Source organism: Colius striatus, chromosome 2 (assembly GCF_028858725.1).
Source record: "Colius striatus isolate bColStr4 chromosome 2, bColStr4.1.hap1, whole genome shotgun sequence".
Taxonomy (NCBI): domain Eukaryota; kingdom Metazoa; phylum Chordata; class Aves; order Coliiformes; family Coliidae; genus Colius; species Colius striatus.
Window position 1 is genome coordinate 120,399,296 of NC_084760.1, and position 22,466 is coordinate 120,421,761.

General features: G+C 40.4%; 1 protein-coding gene across 1 annotated transcript; it reads left to right on the forward strand.

The window, feature by feature from the left end:
• The first annotated feature begins 1,313 nt into the window (after positions 1–1,313).
• On the forward strand, positions 1,314–21,298 carry PNPT1 (polyribonucleotide nucleotidyltransferase 1). The gene is made up of 29 exons (XM_061989303.1): positions 1,314–1,498; positions 2,595–2,655; positions 2,944–3,018; positions 3,843–3,948; positions 4,806–4,855; positions 5,355–5,418; positions 5,502–5,549; positions 6,237–6,350; positions 6,609–6,795; positions 7,297–7,348; positions 7,543–7,600; positions 7,699–7,795; positions 7,888–7,990; positions 9,175–9,245; positions 10,555–10,591; positions 11,325–11,391; positions 11,488–11,577; positions 12,045–12,098; positions 12,205–12,311; positions 12,925–12,996; positions 13,090–13,153; positions 14,549–14,632; positions 15,398–15,481; positions 17,461–17,567; positions 17,652–17,707; positions 18,090–18,168; positions 18,586–18,633; positions 18,982–19,140; positions 21,170–21,298. Exons 1-28 carry the CDS (start codon positions 1,314–1,316, stop codon positions 19,135–19,137), a joined length of 2,376 nt encoding a protein of 791 aa, XP_061845287.1. The 3' UTR covers positions 19,138–19,140; positions 21,170–21,298.
• Positions 21,299–22,466: the final 1,168 nt, after the last annotated feature.

Sequence of the window (22,466 nt, forward strand, 5' to 3'; positions counted from 1 at the left end):
CAAAATAGCATTAGAAACAAACTCACAATGACTGATTTTTTTATTAAATATCCCCCAGATACATACCACTCCAGATAACAAATGAGTTTAAGATCAAGTGCGACAGTCTGTATTAATGTAATCCCACGTGGATCTCACTGTTGGAGTAATCAGATCTCCACGATCACATTACTCTTCATTCATGCTCATAGACACAAACAATAATCAAGTAATTACTAATCTTTTTTTTCTGCACTGGGCAATAATCTGTGTGAGGAATAATTAATGTATGAACAACACCACTGTCCTGTAACTGTACCATTTTGTTTCACTCTGAGCATGTAACAACAGCACAACAAATATTTTAACTGGCGAGCCTTTGTGATAGGCAATAATAACTGTTGTAACCCTGCTCTTGCACTTTGAAACACGTTCTTGGCTTAAAAGAGTGTTAAGGATCACTATTCTTGCCTTTTCAAGGAGAGAAGTGGCATGAAGAAGTGGCCTCTTCTGACCTCTTCGGTTGAGATGATCTTGATCTTCAAGTTTGCTGCCAATCCCTCAGCACTGCTGCCATGCTTCAATTGCCAGACCCTGCTATGGAATCCATGGTTAATACAGCTGTAAGATTCATTGCTAAAAAGATTGAGGAGGGCTTCATTACAATTTCTTGGTTTTAATTGCAGTGAGTTGTGGGTGTATTATAGTTTGGAAAGAAAGAGCCACAGAACAACGGGGTTTGGGTAAATTAATTCCAGAGATATCGCTTTTTCCTTTCAGGTATGAGTTCAAGCCAGCACTGCCTCACTCAGCCATGCTCCTGAAGGAAAGTCCCCGAGTTTTCGACTGTATAACTTGTAATATATTTCCCACATTGGGTCTGGTGGCTGCTGTCGCTCGACAGGGCCGAAGTGGGTGACCGCTGAGCCTGGGGTAGTCAGACAAAGCTTCACGGGCACGAAGGTGCCACATGAGGCACCAACGGCGCGAGGGAGGCCGCAGCCCCTGTGCAGCTTCTCCTCTCCCTCAGCCGAGGCCCTCGCTTGCGCTGGTGTCCCTCGTGTTTTTAAGCTGAGGTGGTTCTAAAGCCGTCTGGTACCCAAAGCCCTCCACGGAGCTTTTTCTGCCCCTTTTTACCTCGGGTTCGCGAGGGCTCCGGCCCCGCCTCAGCCGCTGCCGCCGCCGGGCTCCGCCAGGGGTCTGAGGGCTCCAAACTAACCCGCCAGCACGAGAGCCAATCCGCTTCCAGCTTATTGCGCGGCATCCCGCCTTTTTCCCGAGAGCCAATGGGGTGGCGGTTTCCGGCGGAGTCGGCGTTGCTCGCTGCCGGCGCCATGGCCGCTGCCTCCAGCCGCGGTCGCGCCGCGTTCGGCGCTTTGCCCCTTGTCGGCGGGGCCGCGGGGCGATGGAGGCGGCGGCTGCTGCTGCCGGATGGCTGCGCGCTGCCCGGAGCGCCCGGCCGCGGCGCTGCGGCGCAGCACGGGCCTTGCCGGGCCGTGACGGTGGACGTGGGAGGCAGGTGAGGGGCCCTGAGGGAGCCCTGAGGGAGCGAGCGGGGGCATTCCCGCGGTCGCGGCTCTGGGCCGGGGAACGGCGAGCCGTGCAGGCAGCGGAGACAGCTGTTTGGGGTGAGGGGTTACGCTTATAGAATGAGGGGGGCAAGAAGGGCTCTGCAGAGCTCACCCAGCCCACGCCCCTGCTAAAGCAGGTTCCTTTCGATCAGGGGGCACAGGAACGTGTCCAGGCGGGTTTGGAGACTCCACATTCTCCCTGAGCAGCCTGTGCCAGGGCTCCCTCACCTGAGCAAAAGGCTTTCCTTGTGTTTATGTGGAACTTTTTGTGTTCCAGTTTATGTCCAGTCACTGGACACTACAGCAAAAAGTGTCACCCCGTTCTCTTGACAGCCACTCTGTAATTACTTGTAAGTGTTAATGAGTATCCCCCTCAGCCCTCTCTAGGCTAAACAGTTGCAGGTCCTACAGCCTTTTCACATAACAAAGATGCTCCAGTCCCCTCATGATCTTGGTAGGCCTTAAACAAACATGAGGAAGAATTGCTGCAGACACATGTACACGCTGCTTCTCACTCACAATAGGTGAAGAGCAGCTGTATCTTCTCACAGTAGGTGAAGAGCAGCTGTATCTTCTCACAATAGGTGAAGAGCAGCTCTATCTTCTCTCATCTGTACAGGAGAGACTATTTTCTGCAGCTGGGTGGGAAAAGGTGTTTTGTGGGTGTGATTGTGTTTGTTTTTGAGGGCATGCACTGATGTTTTCTAGTGCCAAGACTCAAAAACCCAATTTGAGGAGGAATCTGATTGTCTTGCAGTATGAGCAAAGCGTTTTGCCTCAGAGCCCCTTTAGGTGTCATCTGAGTGGCTGCAAGCTTATGTTTCTAAGTGACAGAAGTAAGACATTTGGGGCAAATGCACCTTCCCTTTTAAGAGGGTTTGGTCACTTTTGGTCAAAGACTTTCAATTTCCATGCATAATGAGGATTTTTCTGTCCAACATGAAATAACCTACTTTCTGTACAGTAGATGCTGGAGAGGAATGCAGACATTACTGGAAAAGTTATTTGTATCCACCACGATAACAGATTGTTTCTTCCCAACAGAAAGATGGAACTGTCTTCTGGAAAACTTGCTAGGTTTGCTGATGGATCTGCTGTTGTTCAGGTAGAAAACAATTCTAATTTGTGAAACCTCAAAATGTTTGAATCTGAACATTCATTATTGGGATATCAGAGCCTATTGCAAAGGCAGCAATTTAATTCATAGTGAATGTATAGCTGTTCTGTAGGGGGGGAAAAAGTGTTTGTAAAGCACAAATAATAGTGTAAAACATAGATTTATGTGTTTTTCTGCAAAGAGAATTCAGGAAGTTTAGCTTGTGAATGAGTTTAGGGCTTCAAACGTGATTTTGGTTGAAAGTAATTTCAGTTTTGTTGTTTTTCTTAATCCCAGCTAGGTGACACAGCAGTGATGGTCACAGCAGTCAGTAAAACTAAGCCTTCTGTGTCTCAGTTTATGCCATTAGTGGTAAGTACTAAGGACAACACTAGTTTTGGGATAATCAGTGGTAGCCTTAGTAATCATTAAACACTGGAGTTCAAGGTGCTGGGGGGAGTGAGGAATGCAAATAGTAGACTGGACTTGAGAATAGCAGTCTGGTAAAATGACTAGACCTATGGATGAGGGATGAGCACTGGATGTGTCTGCCTTTACTTTAGCAAAGCTTCTCACAAAAGCCTTCTGAGCTTTGTCTACTACAACATCCAGTTTCAGACACTGTATTTTAGATGTGTAGAAGACTGGTTGGATTATGAGGCTCAGGACTCATTATTAAGAGTTAAGGATTCATGTTCTGCCTTCAGGCTGAGTAACAGTGAGATCTTCAGGGGTCTGTCCTGGAATGTACTCTGTTTTTTGTGTGTAACAGTGACCTGGAGTTGCTCTGACCAAGTTTACAGATGATGCTAAACTGGGGATGTGGAGGGGGAAGGTGTTTATGAATGATACTCTTGGACACAGGGCTGCCATCTTGAGTGACCGGGGGCTGGAGGAATGAGCCAACAGGAACTTTATGAAGATCTGTAAGGGTAACCAGAGAATCCTGAACTTGAAGCACACTGCTACAGCTCAGGCTGGGGACTGGCTGGCTAGGCAGCCCATATGTGTATAGCATTCATTTGAGCATCGAGTCAGAGCCTTGAATAGTGTCACCTGAATTCAGAGTTGACCTTGCTCTGAGCAGGGCATTGGATTATAGACCTTTGGAGGTGTTCCTTTTCACCTGAATGATTCTGTGGCTCTGGAATAAGTAATCCTTTGTCTTTAGGAATCCCTTTTTTTGCTTCTCAAAGGTTGACTATCGTCAGAAAGCTGCTGCAGCAGGAAGAATTCCTACAAACTATCTCAGAAGAGAACTTGGCTCCACTGATAAAGAAATCCTTACCAGCAGAGTAATAGGTAGGCTGAAACACTTTCCTCACAACATATTTTAAATGTCTTTTGGTATCTTCATGAATGCTTGAAAAGATACTAAATTACAACTGCTGTTTGCGAAGTAATGTCAGAAGGCAACAAAGTTGTAGCTTCTTCTTTACCAGCACTGGTTTTTAAAACAACACATCAGCTGGAGCTGGGTGCAGATGGCTTTATATGTCAGCCTGGTTCTTGAGAAGTCCTGCTGTTGATATTAAGATCTTTTCCTAACTGCAGAGATGTTACCTCTCCCTCAAGGCTATCTCCATGAATAAGATAATGCCTTGAAATTCAGCATTAATATAAAACTGATGTCAAGTACATCAGCATCTGAAGACAGCATTGAAATCATCAACAGCTGGAACAGTCTGTAAGGTCTGGGCTGTAACACAGTCCTATACATTCCAGACTGAAATAAAATTCATAGGAAATCTACACACAGTGGCAATGGTGCACTGTTTTGAACATCCAGTTTCTGTGGCTTTTCTTTGAGGACTACATCTCTTAATTGACAGTATCTCTAGTGAAATGTTATTTCAGAGGTTATTTTTATCCTAAAGCATAGAGGACTTTTTCAGTGGTTTTTACCTTGTGTTACTTGGCCTTCAGTGTGCTCACCCAGATACCTCTTAGTTTTTCTCTGAGTGCCTTGGAAATTTCAGAGTTGTTACCATGTAATACTGAGTTTCCTTCTGGGTTCTCTACCTATTTCTTTCTTGTTTATTTGAGAGGGTCTCATTTAAACCATTTTGTGAGTTTCTTGTGGGATTGTTATAAGACAAACCAAATTACAGCTACTTGAAAACCAAATGCTACTTAGACTTTGAATGTTTCTTTTGCAGATCGGTCCATCAGACCACTCTTTCCAGTTGGCTACTTTTATGATACACAGGTAGGTCACACTCACTGTCCTTAACTATAACAACTTTCAGAAAGGGAAACTTGGGTATGTCCAATGGAAATTGCATTTGATATAGTCACTGCTTTGAGAAAAGCAATTTTAATTGGCTTTCAGGAGGGGTTTATGTGTTGGAAAATAATCTGATTGTGTAATGCTGCTTTTTAGTTTGTCATCTCCATGGTTTCAGTTATCTTTATTTCAAGCAAGTTTGCAAATGTCTTTTTTCAGACATACAGAAAGGAAATCCAAGTATTCTCTGTACAACATGAGGAAAAAAGCTAATACTGTTATGTTAGATGATGTGATATGATACTGTACATTAGTGGTTTTTCTTCTGAGCTTTCTGGTTTAAATACCTGAACAAATTGCCATGTGCAGCATAGGCTTGTACAAATACATAGAATGCTTTGCTTATTGTCCTTAGCTTTGTGTTGACAGCTGATAAAAATGGATAGGTCAAAATTATTCATTGTCTTTTATCTTATGCCAGATCCTTTGTAATCTTTTAGCAGTAGATGGTGTCAATGATCCTGACGTTCTGGCCATTAATGGAGGTAAGAGGACTATTTTCATCACACACAAACAGTAATTTTTGTGATCCATTTTTTTCTAACACAGATTTTTCTCTTCATTCTAGCTTCTGCAGCACTTGCATTATCTGATATCCCATGGAATGGCCCTATTGGTAAGTGAATATTTTGATGTGTGATTTGAACATAATGGAAGAATGAGCCCACAGTTCATCCTTTTCTCTTTTAACAAGAATCTGAACCTAAAATCAGCTCTCTTTGGTTTCAAATAGTAAAAATAATTTTACAGTGGATAGGATTATTGCACTTCAAAGCATTATTTTTCCTGGACTAAGTATACTTCTGTAAGAATTTGTAATCCAAAAATAAGATCTTATAGAGACTAATAGCTTAATTGATTGTTTAGAGATACTTAGTCATGAAAAGCGTTGTTTAGAAAAGAGCTGGATGAGATGATTTTTTTTTTAATCCAGGAATTCAGGAAGAGTTTTATTACATGGTGGCTATTTTTGGAGATCTGTACAAGAACAAACATTTAGCTGTGTTTTCCTCTCACCAGCCTTTTTTTCTAGAAAACGTGCTCAAGCAACTAAAAACCCCAAGACTTACAGCCTCGTATATAATGCTGCTTGGCATTATGTGCCCTTCCCAGTAATACTGCCCACAAGAAATTCAAGAACAGATCATTTTGCCTTATCTATGAAGAACAAATCTGTAGCTAACATGTTAGTATCTTTAAGTTAATCCATAGATTTAGTTCCTGGGTTAAGATGTAGAATTTTTGAAGTAAAATGATGCCTTAAAGAACTCCCTTATCATAATTTTTTGGAATTGCTTTGTAGGTGCAGTAAGGGTTGGGCTGATTGATGGAGAAACTGTTGTCAATCCAACTCGAAAACAGATGTCTTCCAGTACTTTGAATTTAGTTGTTGCTGGAGCTCAGCACAGCCAAGTTGGTGAGTAGGATAATTATCAATATCTCCTGAGTGTTTGAAATGTCAAGTAGGTACCTCTTCACAGATAACTTCCTAATGTTTGAAACTTGTGTCAAACCACAGTAGTAGGAATAATCAACAGTGATGGGTAACTTTTGGTTTGTGTAAATTGAATTCCATGATGTGTGTGGCAGTTTAACGTTGATCTGTTTCCTCAGATTAGATTGTTATTGAACAATAAAATAGTCATTTCCTTCTTTTTTAACTTTCCATTGATAGTGATGTTGGAAGCAACTGCTGAGAACATATTGCAACAAGATTTCTGTCATGCTATCAAAGTCGGGGTGAAACATACCCAGCAAATCATTCAGGGAATTCAACAACTAGTGAAAGAAAAAGGAGTTGTCAAGAGAACTGTTCAGAAGTTATTTGTTCCTCCTGAAGAGATTGTGGAATGTGCAAAGAAGTAAGTTCAGAACATTTTTTAATCTAAATTTTGTTAAGTGACCTAAAATGCTTATTTAACTGTTATTTTATTGGATGAGCTCTATTAAACAAAACCCCCAAACTATTTGATCAAATTAGCATGTTCTGAATGTTCAGAATTACCTGCTGTGTTCTCCATTGAAAATTAGAAACAGCTTTTATACTTAATAAGCAGGAGAGGGCAAAACAAATGTACTGGAAACACAGTCAGGGTATTGTAAATCCATGTCTTTGTTGTGGAATAGTGAAAAGAGGAGTCAGAATATGTTGGACTGTTTGAGCCTCGCTGTGCAAGTGATAACTGATGTCATGGAGATAGCAGGAGAAAGGGGAGGAAGCACAGCTGGAGTTAGCAGCAGAAAAACAGCCAACTGACACTTACAAATATTACTAATGAAGACAAACATTTAGTCCTCAAAAGAAACTAATGATGTGTGTTTGAGGAGATATTTTCAAACTTTCTTTCTTTTTCTTCCCAAAGACTTGCTTTCAACAAGATCTATGCAGTGTTCACAGATTCCAGCCATGATAAAGTAAGTCATCAATTCAGATATGAACTGTAAGTTCTCGTCTACCAGGATATATGCTTGCAGTACACAATTGATCTTTGAATTTGTGTGACAACCCTATTCCTCACTCCTTGATTTTTACAGAACTTTAAAACTAAAACCTAACAACCCACACCTACCTCTTCTGTTGTTAACTGGTTGCAAATCCTGTGTTCTAGATTTCTAGAGATGAAGCCATCAACAAAATAAGGCTTGAAACAGAAGAGCAGCTGAAAGGTATTATTATCTGCTTTTGGAATATTTAGAGAATGTTCAGTAGAAGTTCTATTAAATTCATTTTCCAACTTCAAATGCAATTGCTTTTTTATACCCAGAAAGATTTCCAGAGGCTGAGCCTTATGAAATCATGGAATCTTTCAATGTGGTTTCAAAGGATATTTTCAGAAACCTTGTTCTGAATGAATACAGAAGGTGAGTGTATCAAACCCCCGCTGGTACTTCTGCCAACTTTGTCTCTAAAACTACAGTTCTATTGATCTGGTAATTTCTGCTTTTAACTTCAGGTGTGATGGGAGAGATTTGACTGCTCTCAGAGATATTAAATGTGAAGTGAACATGTTTAAAATGCTTCACGGATCGGCCTTATTTCAGAGAGGTCAAACACAGGTAGGATCTTTCATAACTTATGATGTTTAATTCATTAAAAGCTGTGAGATTTGTGTCTTTCATTTAAATGCAGTTTCCTTTCTCTTCTTTTTCTTCACATCCAAATAACAGTAGCAATTAAGAGAGCAGATAAAGCTTGGCTCCTTGCTACATCAATAGTACAGATGTTATGATGTATTGTAAGCATAGGTGCCTAGAAAGAGTCTGGTAATCATTATTGTGCCTTCTGGACTTTCTGAAGAATGTCCAGTAACCAAAGATAGAAGCTATAAGGATTCTCCTTGTTCAGGTTGGCAGATTTGGGGCATTTTTGGTTTGTAGGATTTTCTTTTTGGGGAGAGAGGTTGTTTGGGAAGAAAGCTTTACAGTTCAGGATGGCTTAAAGTAAAATTGCTTGCTAATAAGTCCAGTCTTTTTTATCTCTCTATGTAGAGTTTATTGGTGATACTTGAATAAAAGCTTTTCATGCAAATATAATACTGTTCATTTCTAGAAAAATGAGTCAGTCAGTAGGTCATTTGTATGTAGGGCAGTGCTGAATTGTGCATGTCATGAGAAATCTTTTAAAAGTAACTTCATATGTAACTTGGACTAAACAGGGGAATTGCCCAAAAACCACATTATTGAGGTGGAGTTTTTTTGTTCTTTACCAAGTGTCAGATGTTGGGTGGATTGAATTAAGATTGTATGCAAGATTTGGTCTCCTAGAGCTCATTTTCCTAGAAGACTGTCAGCCATTGATCTGACTTACCACGGGGTACCTGGGTAGTTGCCAACAGTGATTTTTCTCCTCAGTGTTATTCCTTTATATCCCACCAAAAATAACACATGCTGCAAGTCCATGTGGTAAATGAGCTTTCTCTTTTGCACAACATCGTGGCTGCATCAGGCCCTGGCTTTTAACTGAAGTATTTCAGTTTCTGAGTGTACAAACTGTGCAAGGCTCCTACCAGGGTCAGAAGCATTAAGTTAGTATTTTTGTATGTGATCACTTGTGAAATTATGTAATCTTTAGAGGGTATGAACACATTGGTGTGACAGAGGGGGGAAAGAAAGCTTGCAGAAGTGACAGATTATGGCATCATACTTGTTGCTGAAATTCTTTTGATTCTTCATAACCAGTAGAAGTTATGAAAGATTGAGGTGTTTGAGCAGTTTATTTACCCTCTGTCTCTTTATTTTAGGTTCTTTGTACAGTGACATTTGACTCTATAGAGTCAAGTGTAAAATCAGATGTTATCTCAACAGCAGTGAGGTATGTATATCTTTTGATGTCTTGTCAATGCTGATAAAAGATGAGCATTGAAGCACATTTCATTAAAGCTCCTTGAACTTCAACACATAAAGGTGTTCATTAGGACTGAAAAATGTGTTAAATCAGGCTTCCAAGTGTCCTATTGTCCTATTTGCAAGAGATCTTGGCAATTGTTTTTGTTAAGGTGACATTAATTCCATAGACAAACATTTGATATTGAGTAGTCTTACAAATAACACCCAGTCTGGGTTTGAGAGAAATAAAGTAGAGAATTAGTCTTGTAACTGTAGAACTGTGTCCATGTATCAGGTGTTTTGAAATAAAACACTTGATGAAAGTTGATATGTTCATTGTCCCAAGTATTTATCATCACACTTGGAAATGGATGTATTTTTCACTCATTTAAGCTATTTGTCACAAGTTATTCTTATTTTGTCTCAAAATAAAAATATCCAGAGGATGAAAGTATCTATGTTTTTTTCCTTTTAATGGAGCAAGGAAAACCCAACTGAGGATGTAGCAATCAAGTCGTTGTGCTGTTAACATTTTGTGTCTGAGGGCTAACTTGTCTGGGACAGGACACACCCATCCTTTAAAGCTGCAGTCCAGTGATCTCATCCCAGCAGTGTGGGAGTTTTTACATGTTAGTGTCAGCTTTGCTCTAGTTAAATATTTTGAGCTACAGGTGCTTGTCCGTATTCTGTAATTTCAGTGTTCTTGGAAATTAAGTTTGTGTTAAATAATGAGGTTTAATTAGCAGTCATTTTGTTGCTTCATGAGTGAGAGATTGTCCCTGTGAAACTAAAGGCGAGTCTTGACATGAAGCAACGTTCCTTGTAGATTAACTCTTGTATTTCTTGCTAAGAGTCAAGTCTTGTTGGGACTTCAGTAACTTTTCTGAGTGCAGATTTTTTTAACTTAATTTTGTAGTTACAGAGACTTTCAGTTTTCCTTCTGAGTGCTTATATTTTTGAGTCCTTACTGCAGTGTGTACAGTAAGATGCTGATGGTCTTGGAGTTGGAATGATCACACCAAAACCAGCATAAGGAACTGATAGGGCCCATTCTATTCTGATCAGCTAAGGAAACTGTTCATGATGATGATCATAAAAAGCTCATGTGTTATGCTCTGCTTTTTAGTTTAATACATAGAAAACATTAGGAAAAACATAGGTCATCAGCAAATCTATTGATTTATTGGTTTTGCTGGGTCTACTTATAAGCATAAATGAATACAGTCTCTTATGTATTACTTTATGTAAGACTCATTTACTCTTTTTTTGACATGGCCTTTTTTTTTAATTAACAGTGGAATAAAAGATAAAAACTTCATGCTGCATTATGAGGTGAGAGTTTTACTGTGTCACAGCTTTCTGCATGACTCTCAGGAGGGCTTCATGTCTTGCTTTTACAGGGGAAATTGATCACTTCCAAGGATATAAATTTCCTCTGGATTTGCTGAAATTGTTTAATTCTAATTCATGTGTGAATTTATACTGCAGTTGATGAGGTAAAGCACTGGTTTCCTAAAAAGCACTAGATAAGTTGTAAATTGCAATTTTAGTACATCTTTAATATCTTAACCTTAGCTCTTCAAGAATGGATCATTACTGAAGGCAGGACTAACCTGCTTTATTATTTTCAGTGAACTCTGTTCAATTGACATACTACACCTATAGTAAATGAGTACTTTTATATCTTGGATCTCTCAACCTTTGGAACTTGCCCAAAGTATTTCATACAGGCAGCAGGCATATCTTGTTCCATTACCTATATGACAAAAACAAGCTTTCTGATATGTTGTTTGACAAGTTTAATTGGAGGAAGCATGTTGTGGTGTTGTTCAACTACCTTGCAACTGCTCTGCTCTGTTCTGTGTAACAAAAACATTGACTAAACACTACCTAAGCAGGTCCCAGTTTGCAGACTAAGTGATGGATAGTAGTCATGTGGTGACTTGATGTATTGTTTTTAGCTTGAGATGCACCAAAACTTCAAGAGGTTTTTTTTTCTCTGTTTCAAAATGGGGGGAAAATCCCCTAGTTAATTTTCTGTGTACACTTTTTTTTTCCTCCCTAGTTTCCTCCTTATGCAACTAATGAGACTGGCAAAGTTACTAGTATGAACAGAAGAGAACTCGGACATGGTAAGTCAAGAGTAAAGAAGTCTCATGCAGTGAGGTTTAATACTTTGTGTGATTGCTTTTATTTATGGATCACTTGGTCTTCTTTTTTTCAAACAGGTGCCTTGGCAGAAAGAGCTTTGAAACCAGTTATTCCCCAGGATTTCCCATTCACAATACGAGTTACTTCTGAAGTCTTGGAGTCAAATGGTAATATTATTTTACTTTTAACCTGCCATTAGCCACTACATTTGGTTCTTAAAAAAGCTTGAGTTCCACCAACTTGAATTGTGGGCCTTTTAGGTAATAGCTTTCATTTTTAACCTTCATAATATTTATAGTTCTGTTACCTGAAGCACTTTAAAAGGATGCATATGGTTGTGAACAATGGGCCTTTCTTTCAATTTGTATAACAGCACAGTATCAGTGTGAGATTGCCCTGTGTAGCAGAAGCTCCCTGAAGTCCAACTCCTATTTCCAGATTCAAACTGGTTACCCATTTCTAAGGCTACAGAAAATGCCTTAATTGCAATTTATGGTAGTGTCTGTGTTGCTGCACAGTATTTTCTAGCTGGCAGTAAGTTAATTGGGAAACTGTGATTGAGGACTATCACCAGCAAGTTTTGCTTTAGCTCTTCCTGACCCACGTTACATACTTTCATTTTATTACTCTGCAGGGTCTTCTTCAATGGCTTCTGCATGTGGTGGAAGTTTGGCATTAATGGATGCAGGTACAAAATGTGACACTTTAAAAGGACAGACTACATATGATGTGGATATAGAGTCTGTGACTATCCAAAGGTTATAAAAAAATGTAACTCTCTTTCCTGCTCTCAGGAGTTCCAGTATCAAGTGCAGTGGCAGGTGTAGCAATAGGTCTCATTACCAAAGGCAGTCTGGAAAAAGGAGATTCCGAGGACTATCGCTTGCTGACAGACATCCTGGTGAGTGTTTCTAGCAATGTTGGGTTTATTGCTGCTTGATTCTATAAAATATCTTCCATGGCCTTCTTTTGTAATGGTTAACTCAGTTAATTCTGGAACATACATTGCTGGAACTACTGAATAGTTTTGTCTTCTCTGTTTATATCAGAAAGTCTCTGAAATATCCAGTCAGGTTTCCTAGCTTTTGGCAATTAGTTGTTTTGCTCTTTTCAGTGACTTTTGTCTTAAGAGAAAGAGTTTTATAACTCTTTGAGTGCTTTAAGTTACTGAAATACAATAAGTAGGATGGAGAACAAGCACTTGACGAAGTTGCTGGGGAAGAGAGAAAACAGCACATCATTGTGTTGCTGCTTCTTTTGTGCTGCCCTGCTAGTACAAAATCAACTGTGGATCTTGTTCAGAAACTGGTTCACAAAAGCTCTTAATTTAGGAGAGAAAGGAACAGTGTTAGTGCTGAAGAGCAAAGTAAGGCTGAAGAAAAATGTGTGAGTCTCAGAAGGAATTCTTAGTCTGTAGAACCACTTTGGCTTATTGGAACACAGAATGTACTTTTATTGTAGTGAGACTGGGATAAATTTGCTCCAGTTTGCTTGCTTTCTCTTTGTGCTGGTAGGGAATTGAAGATTACTATGGTGACATGGATTTCAAGATGGCAGGCACTAATAAAGGCATAACTGCCCTGCAGGTATGGTAACATGAAATCATCTTAAAATGGAACTCTGAAGTGTATCTATAGTTTTTCTTGCATGTTGCTGTAATTGAACTCTCTTCATACCAGGTTGATCTCAAGCTGCCAGGAATACCAATAAAGATTGTTATGGAAGCTATTCAGCAAGCCACAGGTAGGTCAGTATTTGTATTTGCACCCATTTTATCCTATCAAGTTATAAACTGTATTCAATTGTGAGCCTTGTGAAACTGAGTAATAACCATTTCTTAAATTCTCATTGTGTTAAAAGCTATCTTCACAAAACTGGTCTGGTTTGGGTGCTGTCTGCTATACTGCAACTTGTTTTGAATGATAGCAGTAAAATTAATGGCATAGCAAAGTGGGGAATGATGGAACTGAAACAAAAGAGCAACCTCAGGGTAGAAGAATCTAGTATGGAGTATTGACATGCAGTATTTTGGACTTGACTGATGCAGGTACAATATTACTAAGCCATGTCAGTTTGTAAAGTTTTTGTCCTGCTGTGTTAAAACCAGATGTGGTGAGGTGGGGGAAAAAAGCAAAGGGTTGCTCTTTGCTGTGCAATAAATGAGTAAAAAACCTTGTTAAAAATAAGCTCCAAACTAACTTCAAAGGAACTTCAGACCAATTTTTAAATGTCTTGAGCAGCAAGTTCTTAGAACTTAAGTAAAAGTCTGTGTCATTTGAAGGAGTTGATGGTTAAGATGTAGCAGCTTGATACACTGAATAACACAGGTAGTAAAGGCTGGAGTGCAGCTTTGCATGCTTGAAACTCTGGTTTGCTTTTGATGGGTGAGAGTTGGGAGAGGGAGGAGGCATCTGTGGCTTGTTAAATATGTAAAGTGTTACCATAACAGCAAAATGCATTTGGACTAACACAAATATCCTATTCTCTGACCTTTTACAAACCCAGTAGAATAGTGTTATAAAAAGAGCAGCTAACTGCTTCTCATCTGCCATAAATTAAGCTATATGTGCTATTGATGTTTACTGCTGTCTGTATTGAGGCATACAGCTAAAAATACTCTTGAGCTGCATGAGAAGCTGAAGCTTTATCTCTAAAAAGGGTTTAACTACTTGTAAGAGAAAAATTACAACTTGGTTGTAATAGCAAGATTTTATCCAGAAAACCCTTATTAAAATATAGAGTAGTTCCTATTCACTGATGTCTCCCTTCAAGAGGTTCAAGTCAAGTTCCAAGCCAGTGTATCATAACTAATCACAGCTACACCCTGTTGCTCTTATCAGTACTCAGATATATCTAAGTAATACACCGAAACAGAACTGTGTGTAATGTTCTAGACTGCATAAAATCAATAACTGTGCTGAAGGTGTAGGGTTTGTATACACAGAGCAGAAGGTTGTTACCCCAACAAACATGGGCTACCTGAGCTGTGTTAAGTTACAGTGATAAATTCTCCAGTTAGGCAGCAGGCAGGTTTTATGAACAGCTGCTTATCTGGTTTATAGCAAACTGCATACATTTATTTTCATCTTAGACAAAACTCTTTCCTTCCTCTTTTTCCCTGTATTTTAACCCCTACAGCTGCAAAGAGAGAGATTTTACAGATTATGAACCAAACACTGGCCAAACCCAGACCTGAGAGAAAAGAAAGTGGACCAGTTGTAGGTAATGTTAACTGTGTGTTGACATGAATTCACATCTTATTGTGTTTTCTTAATGATAAGCTGTTGGTTCAAGAAGGACATGGAGCTGCTGAAGAGTTCAGCACAGGGCCACAAAGATGATGGAGTGGAGCATCTCCCTTGTGATGAAAGGATGAGGGAGCTGGGGCTCTTTAGCTGGGATGAGACTGAAGGGTGACCTTATTAACGTTTACAAATGCATAAAAGGTGGGAATCAGGAGGATGGAGCCAGGCTGTTCTCAGTGATGTCCAATGGATGGACAAGGGGCAGTTGGGTATAAGCTGGAACATAAGAGGATCCAAAGAAATACATACAAGAATTTCTTCACCGTGAGGGTGAGGGAGCACTGGAAGGGGCTGCCCAGATGGGTTGTGGAATCTCTTTCTCTGGGGACATTCAAAACCCACTTGGATGAGTTCTTGTGTGACCTACTCTAGGTGGTCCAGTTCTGGCAGGGAGGTTGTACTAGATGATCTTGCAAGCTCCCTTCCAACCCTTAAGATTGTGTGATTAAAACAGCTTTTTCAATGAATGTTTGGTTTATGTTTCTGTTCCTCTTGGGGTTATTTTTCCTTTTTCAATTTATTTCAGTTCTTATATTTGTATCTTGTAACCACATCAGTGTTCAGCAAGAAGTGCAAGCAGCTATGGGGCATAAAACCTAAGTGAATATGACTTATTTCTTGTGATAGCTTTCAAAATGATTTTCAACTTAGTGTTTCAACGTGGTTTTAAATGTGTTTTCAGAAACTATCCACGTTCCATTATCAAAAAGGTTAAGATTCATGGGTCCTGGGGCCTATAATTTGAAAAAACTTCAAGCACAGACTGGTAAGACATACTTGCTTCCTCTGGTAATTTTTCCTGATGTGTCATTAACTTTTCTATATGGAAATGACTAGCGTGGAGTTGTAGTTGGTGGATCTTGGTAGCACAAGTATTACTGGTGTAGCTGTTACTGAATCTTAATGCTCTTTATGCTGTTTCAGAAATAGCAGAAGCTCAACTTCCCAAATTGTTCTGTAAACCACTTCCATAAATCTGGCATTTGTGCCCTGGCTGCAACAGCCTACTAAGCAGATAAAAAGAACTATTAAGAGAAAAGGGTGCTTCTTCACTTGTGCTTTATGCTGCAGAACACAGAGAGTATTTGCCTGAGTTTTCAGAAGTGTGTGTTTAGCTGTTCCCATGCTCTGTACGGAGTCTTGATGACATGTATGTGTTTTCAAGAGCTAGGTGAAGCTCACTTCACTTACTTGTGTAGATTCTCTCCTGTAAAAGTGCTTGGAGTTAATATTGCAGCAGCAATTCCCAAAAGTTTGGAGCCTGTGATGGTTTTTTTTCAGGGCTAACAGAAGAGGCAATTAAAGGTTTCTCTAGGGACAGTGGTGCAGATAGTTGTGAATGAAAGATGTGAAGTCAAGCAAGTCTAAGCACCAATATGTTGAAGTGTAGATCGAATCTATGCAGCTTCTCTTCCTAGAGAAGAACTCAAGGGTGTTTAGCTGTGGTTAAGAGGGGACATGGAGCTCTTTCCTACAGTGCTCATCAACCTCCTTCCTAGGATTCTGTGAAGAGGTTGTAGACACTGTTAACATGCTGGCATGTGTTAGAAATCCAACTCATTATCACATGGTAGGAGTGGCCTGTACTGAAGCTTCACTTGGCAGCAAGTAGTCAAGTAATGTGACAGAAGTTACCTGACCTTCTGTATTTCTTGGAATAAATCTGTTTTATTTGCTTTTGCAGTGACTTGTCCAGCTTGGCCTCAGATGCCAAATTCCAAGTTGTTTCCTACTCTTTCTTAAACAGGGCAATTGATGCTTTGCTTGAGATAAATGCAGAATGGCAGGTTGCTTAAAATTAGGCCTATAGCTTGACATTGTGCTTGCCCTCCAAAGTGAATGAACAGAATTTGTTAAGTGTTAGGTATTTCTGAGAAGCCAGACTATTAAAAACCTTTATTCAAATGACTCAAACCAGTGAAACTAGATATAGCCCACCCTTACCATCTCTCCAACGTGGTAATATTCAACCAAGAGTCAGCCATGGTAGCAGAGGTGAATCTCTGCTGTGGTATTACTAAATACATCAGATTTCTATGAGCACTTCTTTGTAAATGTTATTGCTTAATATACTCAAACTTCTTCACTGCTTCCCTGCTTTTAGGAAGCTAAAAATTAGAGAAAGCTGATGTGTCTAGAGTATCAAGTAGATGTTCTGCTTCATTTGTTTTGGGCTTGAAACTTATAATGCTCTGGCTAGCTTGATTCGTGCTTCTCAGGGCATTGAGGTGGAGGAGAGGAGGACAACCCACACCTCCCTTCAGTTGCAAGCCTATGCAGTCTGTTGGCCTGAAAACTAGTCTAGAAGTGCAGAGAACTTAACCTTGCTCTGTTCTGGCTCTGAAACACTTCCATTTCCACCAGCTATTAATGAAAGCTCTAGTTTTATTAAGGATGTCTGTGAAATGTAGTCACAGACCCGACAGATGTTCGTAGAAACAAAGCTCTTTCAAGATTTTTTTTCCTGCCATGAAAGGATTGTAATAATGATTTTGCATTCTTATATGGAACACAAGTTTGTCCAGGTATCTGGCAAGCCTACCTGTAATGTGGTTTGCATTCAGTTGCATGCAAAGCTGTCCAGTGCTTGATCTGAAGGAGACTGAAAGCCATTAGGACTCTGAGACCTTAATGAGGCTGTGCAAAATCATTTGCTCTGTTAAGGTGTTTTCTGCTTGCTGAAACAGTAGCTGAGTTACTTTTGGTAATGTTCACCTAAACGCTGTCATAAATTCTGTGTCTAAGGTGTAACTCTAAGTCAGCTGGATGAAGAGACATATTCTGTGTTTGCCCCCACACCTAGTGCTATGCATGAAGCAAGAGAATTCATCTCTGAAATCTGCAAGGATGATGTAAGGACAGAATCTTGTTGTTGGCTTTTCCAGTTTGCATTTTGTGACATTGTGTCTTACTGTATTCTTTTCTTTCCTCTGCAGCAGGAAGTTAATTTGGAATTTGGTGCAGTTTATACAGCCACAATAACTGAAATAAGGTATGAAAAGTGCTCTGAAGTAGAAAATAGTTCTTAGAATGTCTGTGATAAAACCAAAGGTCTTTTTCCATCTTTACTTGGGAGAGATGGGGGGAATTTGCTTTATACTTTTTTGCAAGCTAAATATTGGATTGGAATTACATGCTCTTTTTTGGATGGCTCCTATGAGTGGAATGTCCTGAAATAAGTCATTTCAATCCACTTCCAACTAAGGAATAATGAGTGAACATAGTTGATGTGAGGGGTTTCTCTTAAAAGGGAGGAGTAAAATCTTGGCTCTGAGAACTTTACTAAGGCTTGCTTTGGGATCAGTACACAGAGTATAATGCACACAGAGTTCCATCAATGCAGTTTGAAATAACCATGCTGTTTTCTGTTGCAGAGATTCTGGAGTGATGGTAAAATTGTACCCAAACATGACACCAGTGTTACTTCATAATTCACAGCTTGATCAAAGAAAGGTAATTGAAGCCTAAACAAGTATAAACTAGACACTTAAATTTGGTTTTAATTAGTTCTCACTTAACAGCATCTGCATTGGCTGTAACACACACACACTGCTGTTCTACAGTCCATTTTCATGTTAAAAGCTGTGTTAGATTAGCAGCATCTTTGTGTTAAACCTCTGCTTGCCCTCTATTTAAGGCTGTGAACTAACTACATGCCTGTGATTTAAGCTTTTTTATACATCACTGACTCCTTCAGATCTGCAAAACCCTTTTCTATATAACATTTAGAAACTTGTTATTCATAAGACAGTGTTGAACCACTGTGATTGTCTGAAATGTAAGATGAAGAATCTCTAGAAGAAGGAACCTTGAAAAAATTAATCACTGAAATAACTTTTTATTTTCTGGAAAAACCCCCTTGTGTTCTAGATTAAACATCCTAGTGCTCTGGGATTAGAAGTTGGACAAGAAATTCAGGTAACTATTTCATGTTAACTCAAAAATGCTGACAAACTGCTGCTCTAATTTTAGTATTTGAGTGAAATTTCTAATTTTCTATCAATGAAGAAAATACTTGGCCAGATCAGATTCCCTTTCTGTGCTGGTCAATGGCCTGATCATTTCAAATCAGATGAATTTAGTGACATGCTTGTGCTGTTCAGGAACATTAATCTGACAGAGCAACATAGCATAAGTGGTGCCTGTTATTTATGGCTTTTCTAGCATCAAATTGGTTTAAAAAACCCCAAAACACTATGTTTTCATGAAAATGCCGTTTCCAGCTTTAATTTGGGTCAGTCTTCAAGTGATTTGTTCTCTTAACAGGTGAAATACTTTGGACGTGACCCAACCGATGGCAGGATGAGGCTTTCACGTAAGATTCTACAGTCAGCAGCCACAACTGTACTGAAAACCTTAACTGATAAAAACAGTATTGTCCTGGGAGGTACTGTTCCACAGTCATCCACTTCCTCCCAGTGACAGGTAAGTCCATAGGAACAGCTACTGAACATAGGAAGGAAAAGATGGTTATCAGAGGGAGTCAACGTGGCTTCACCAAGGGGAAATCCTGTTTGACTAACCTGATATCCTCCTATGAGTGCATAACCAGCTGGCTGGATGAGGGGAGAGCAGCAGATGGCATCTGCCTTGACTTCAGCAAGGCTTTTGACACTGTCTCCCACAACATCCTCATCAGAAAGCTCAGGCAGTGTGGCTGGGATGAGTGGACAGTGAGGTGGATGGAGAGCTGCTGAATGACAGAGCCCAGAGGGTGGTGATCAATGGCACAGAGTTGGAGGCCTGTGGCCAGTGGAGTTCCACAGGGATGGGTTCTGGGGCCGGTCTGGTTCAATATCTTCATCAACCACCTGGATGAGGGGACAGAGGGACCCTCAGCAAGTTCCCTGCTGGCACCAAACTGGGAGCACTGGCTGATTCCCCAGAGGCTGTGCTGCCATTCAGCGGGATCTCGACCGGCTGGAGAGTTGGGCACAGAGGAACCTGCTGAGGTTCAACAAGGACAAGTGCAGAGTCCTGCAGCTGGGAAGGAACAACCCCACACACCAGGACAGGCTGGGGGTGACCTGCTGGAGAGCAGCTCTGCAGAGAGAGACCTGGGAGTGCTGATTGATAATAAACTGACCATGAGCCAGCAATGTGCCCTCGTGGGCAAGAAGCCAATGGCAGCCTGGGGGCAGCAAGAAGAGTGTGGGCAGCAGGTCAAGGGAGGTTCTTCTCCCTCCCTACTCTGCCCTGGTGAGGCCTCATCTGGAGTCCTGTGTCCAGTTCTGGGCTCCTCAGCTCAAGAGGGACAGGGAAGTGCTGGAGAGAGGCCAATGCAGGGCCACCAAGATGATCAGGGGACTGGAACATCTTTCATGTGAGGAAAGGCTGCAGGAACTGGGGCTGTTTAGTCTGGAGATGAGGAGACTGAGGGGAGATCTTATTAACATTTACAGATATCTAAAGGGTGGGTGTCAGGAGGTTGGGACATCCCTCTTTTCTGGAGTAGCCAGCAACAGGACAAGGGGTGATGGGATGAAGCTGGAACACAAAAAGTTCCACTTAAACATAAGAAAAAGCCATTTCCCTGTTTCAGTGAGGGAGCCCTGGCACAGGCTGCCCAGAGGGGTGTGGAGGCTCCTTCCTTGGAGGGCTTCAAGCCCCACCTGGACACGTTCCTGTGTGACCTGATCTAGGTGACCCTGCTCCTGCAGGGGGGTTGGACTGGATGAGCTCTAAAGGTCCCTTCCAACCCCACCATTCTGTGATTCTATCAACTTCAGATGACTCAGTACTGCAATTCCTTTGCAACTATTGTAAGGAATTGTATCAATCTGCTTCTTTATATTGTACAATTACCCTTCAGTAGTGTGCAACTGCCCCTTTTATGTGCTGCAGTTGTAAAGAGCTTGATACTGTAAAATTGGTTGAAATGGCTTTACAGTATCAGGTATCCTAGACAGCCTTTCTCCAAAGTAAACTTCACAGTTCATCTCCAACATCTATGTAAGCATTCCCCCTCCTCTACCTTGCCACCACTTTGTTTTTAAGGGAAAAAAACCCAAGAAGGGCAAGTGAAAAGAAGAAAAAACAAGCTGCTTTCTTGAAAGTTTTGAGTCAATTAGCAGAGACTTCTCAGTCAATTAATGGAATTTGACTCCCAAACTCTTCCATTCAACTTGTTTCCCAGCATGTATTTAACTGTCAATAGACTGATGCCTAAACTTTTTCCCAAAGCTGTTGAGTACATTTGTGTTTCCATAGGAAGCTACTAGAACAGGAAAGGGTCTGATCCTAGAATCAAGAGGAGTCACACAATACAATTTGGCAAAAGGAAGTGCAATGCACCAGTTGTAATTGAAGACTATCTTTGGATATCTTCTGTGGGAATGATTCACAACACTAGGATAAATGACAATTCACTGAACAATTGGGGGTTTTAAGAAATGTTTTTGCATTTCATGCCTTGATATTAGTTGCTTACAGAGTATTTTTCTGTCTCTTTCAGGAAAAAAAAGGCTTGTTAGCTTGTGGAAATCCAAGTGACCTTGGCTAGAATCTGTAGATGTCTTCACAAGAATCTGCAGGTGGATGGTAGTGAATCATATTTTCTAAATAAATGCTATTTATGATGAAAGGTGATGTGGAACTTTCAAGTCTTCAAATTGATTGAAAACTCTTTTAAAATAAAACCAGAGACAAGGTGTAGCAAGGGTGGGATAGGGATCTAAGCACATGGACTTGTGCAGACTGAAAAGCAGATTAGAGTTTGGGGTTTAAGATTCTTCTTGCTATCATCTCAAAATAAAAATGTCAAGCAGGTATTTAACAACTAGTTGCTGGGAGAAGGGATTATCCTGTATAGCTGATTGAGAGGCACACTTAGCCCAAGTTTTACTGGTTTTTCAGTGTAGTAGACAGGGATGTTGAGCAAAGCATAGACTGAGAAGTATCACCTTCAACATTGACACTGTTTCAGGTAAAAGAATTGATAACTGCCTTAGGGTTCAGACTTGCTGAACAGAAAATATCTGAGCAGAAGGGAGACAAAATTAAGAACTGGATGAAATATCATTGTCTGTTACCTAGGTTTGATAACATTGAATTGAAAGGTTTAATTCTTTTGGTATAAACAATTGATATGAATAAATCATTCCCCTAAAACACCCTCATTAGGAGTGTCAGAATTGCTCTACTGATTATGTGCCATCAGTGTGTTCACTGCTCTCATTTAGACTTCAAAATGTTGCCCAAGGGCTCATGAGAACTGCTGATTTTTCTCCTGTGAGGTACAGACATTGAAAGTCAGAGGTACCCCTTGTGATGTTCACCAATGTGTATGCACACCTAGTAAGAAAACTCCACTTCCCACCTGCTGGCAAGTGGGCTCTGGACCTCCAGAAAGAAAAACCCAAGAGGCTGGGGAGAGGAGGAATGTGAATGTACAGAACAGATTGCTCATTGTTTCTATTTTATTACTCTAAGTTAAAATATTAAAGAAAGAAATGACTGGCCTGCTTCTTGATAGTTGTCTGTCTTTCATCATGTAAGATTGGAAATGTTTCCCTTAGCCATCTTTTTCCTCTTCTTTTAATTCTGTTTCTTAGTAAGGACTCTCATGTCCTTGCTTACTGTGACTGAATTAACTCATACCTTGTTTGTCACAAATCCTTTATAGTGTAAGTCAAATTACATAGGCAAATGTTGAAGCCCCTAAACAGAAGCTCAGATGTTTCCATTTCTTTTAACTTCTCAGAAACCGACCTCCCGAGTCTTAAGTGATTTTTCCAGGGTTTAGGTTCTTC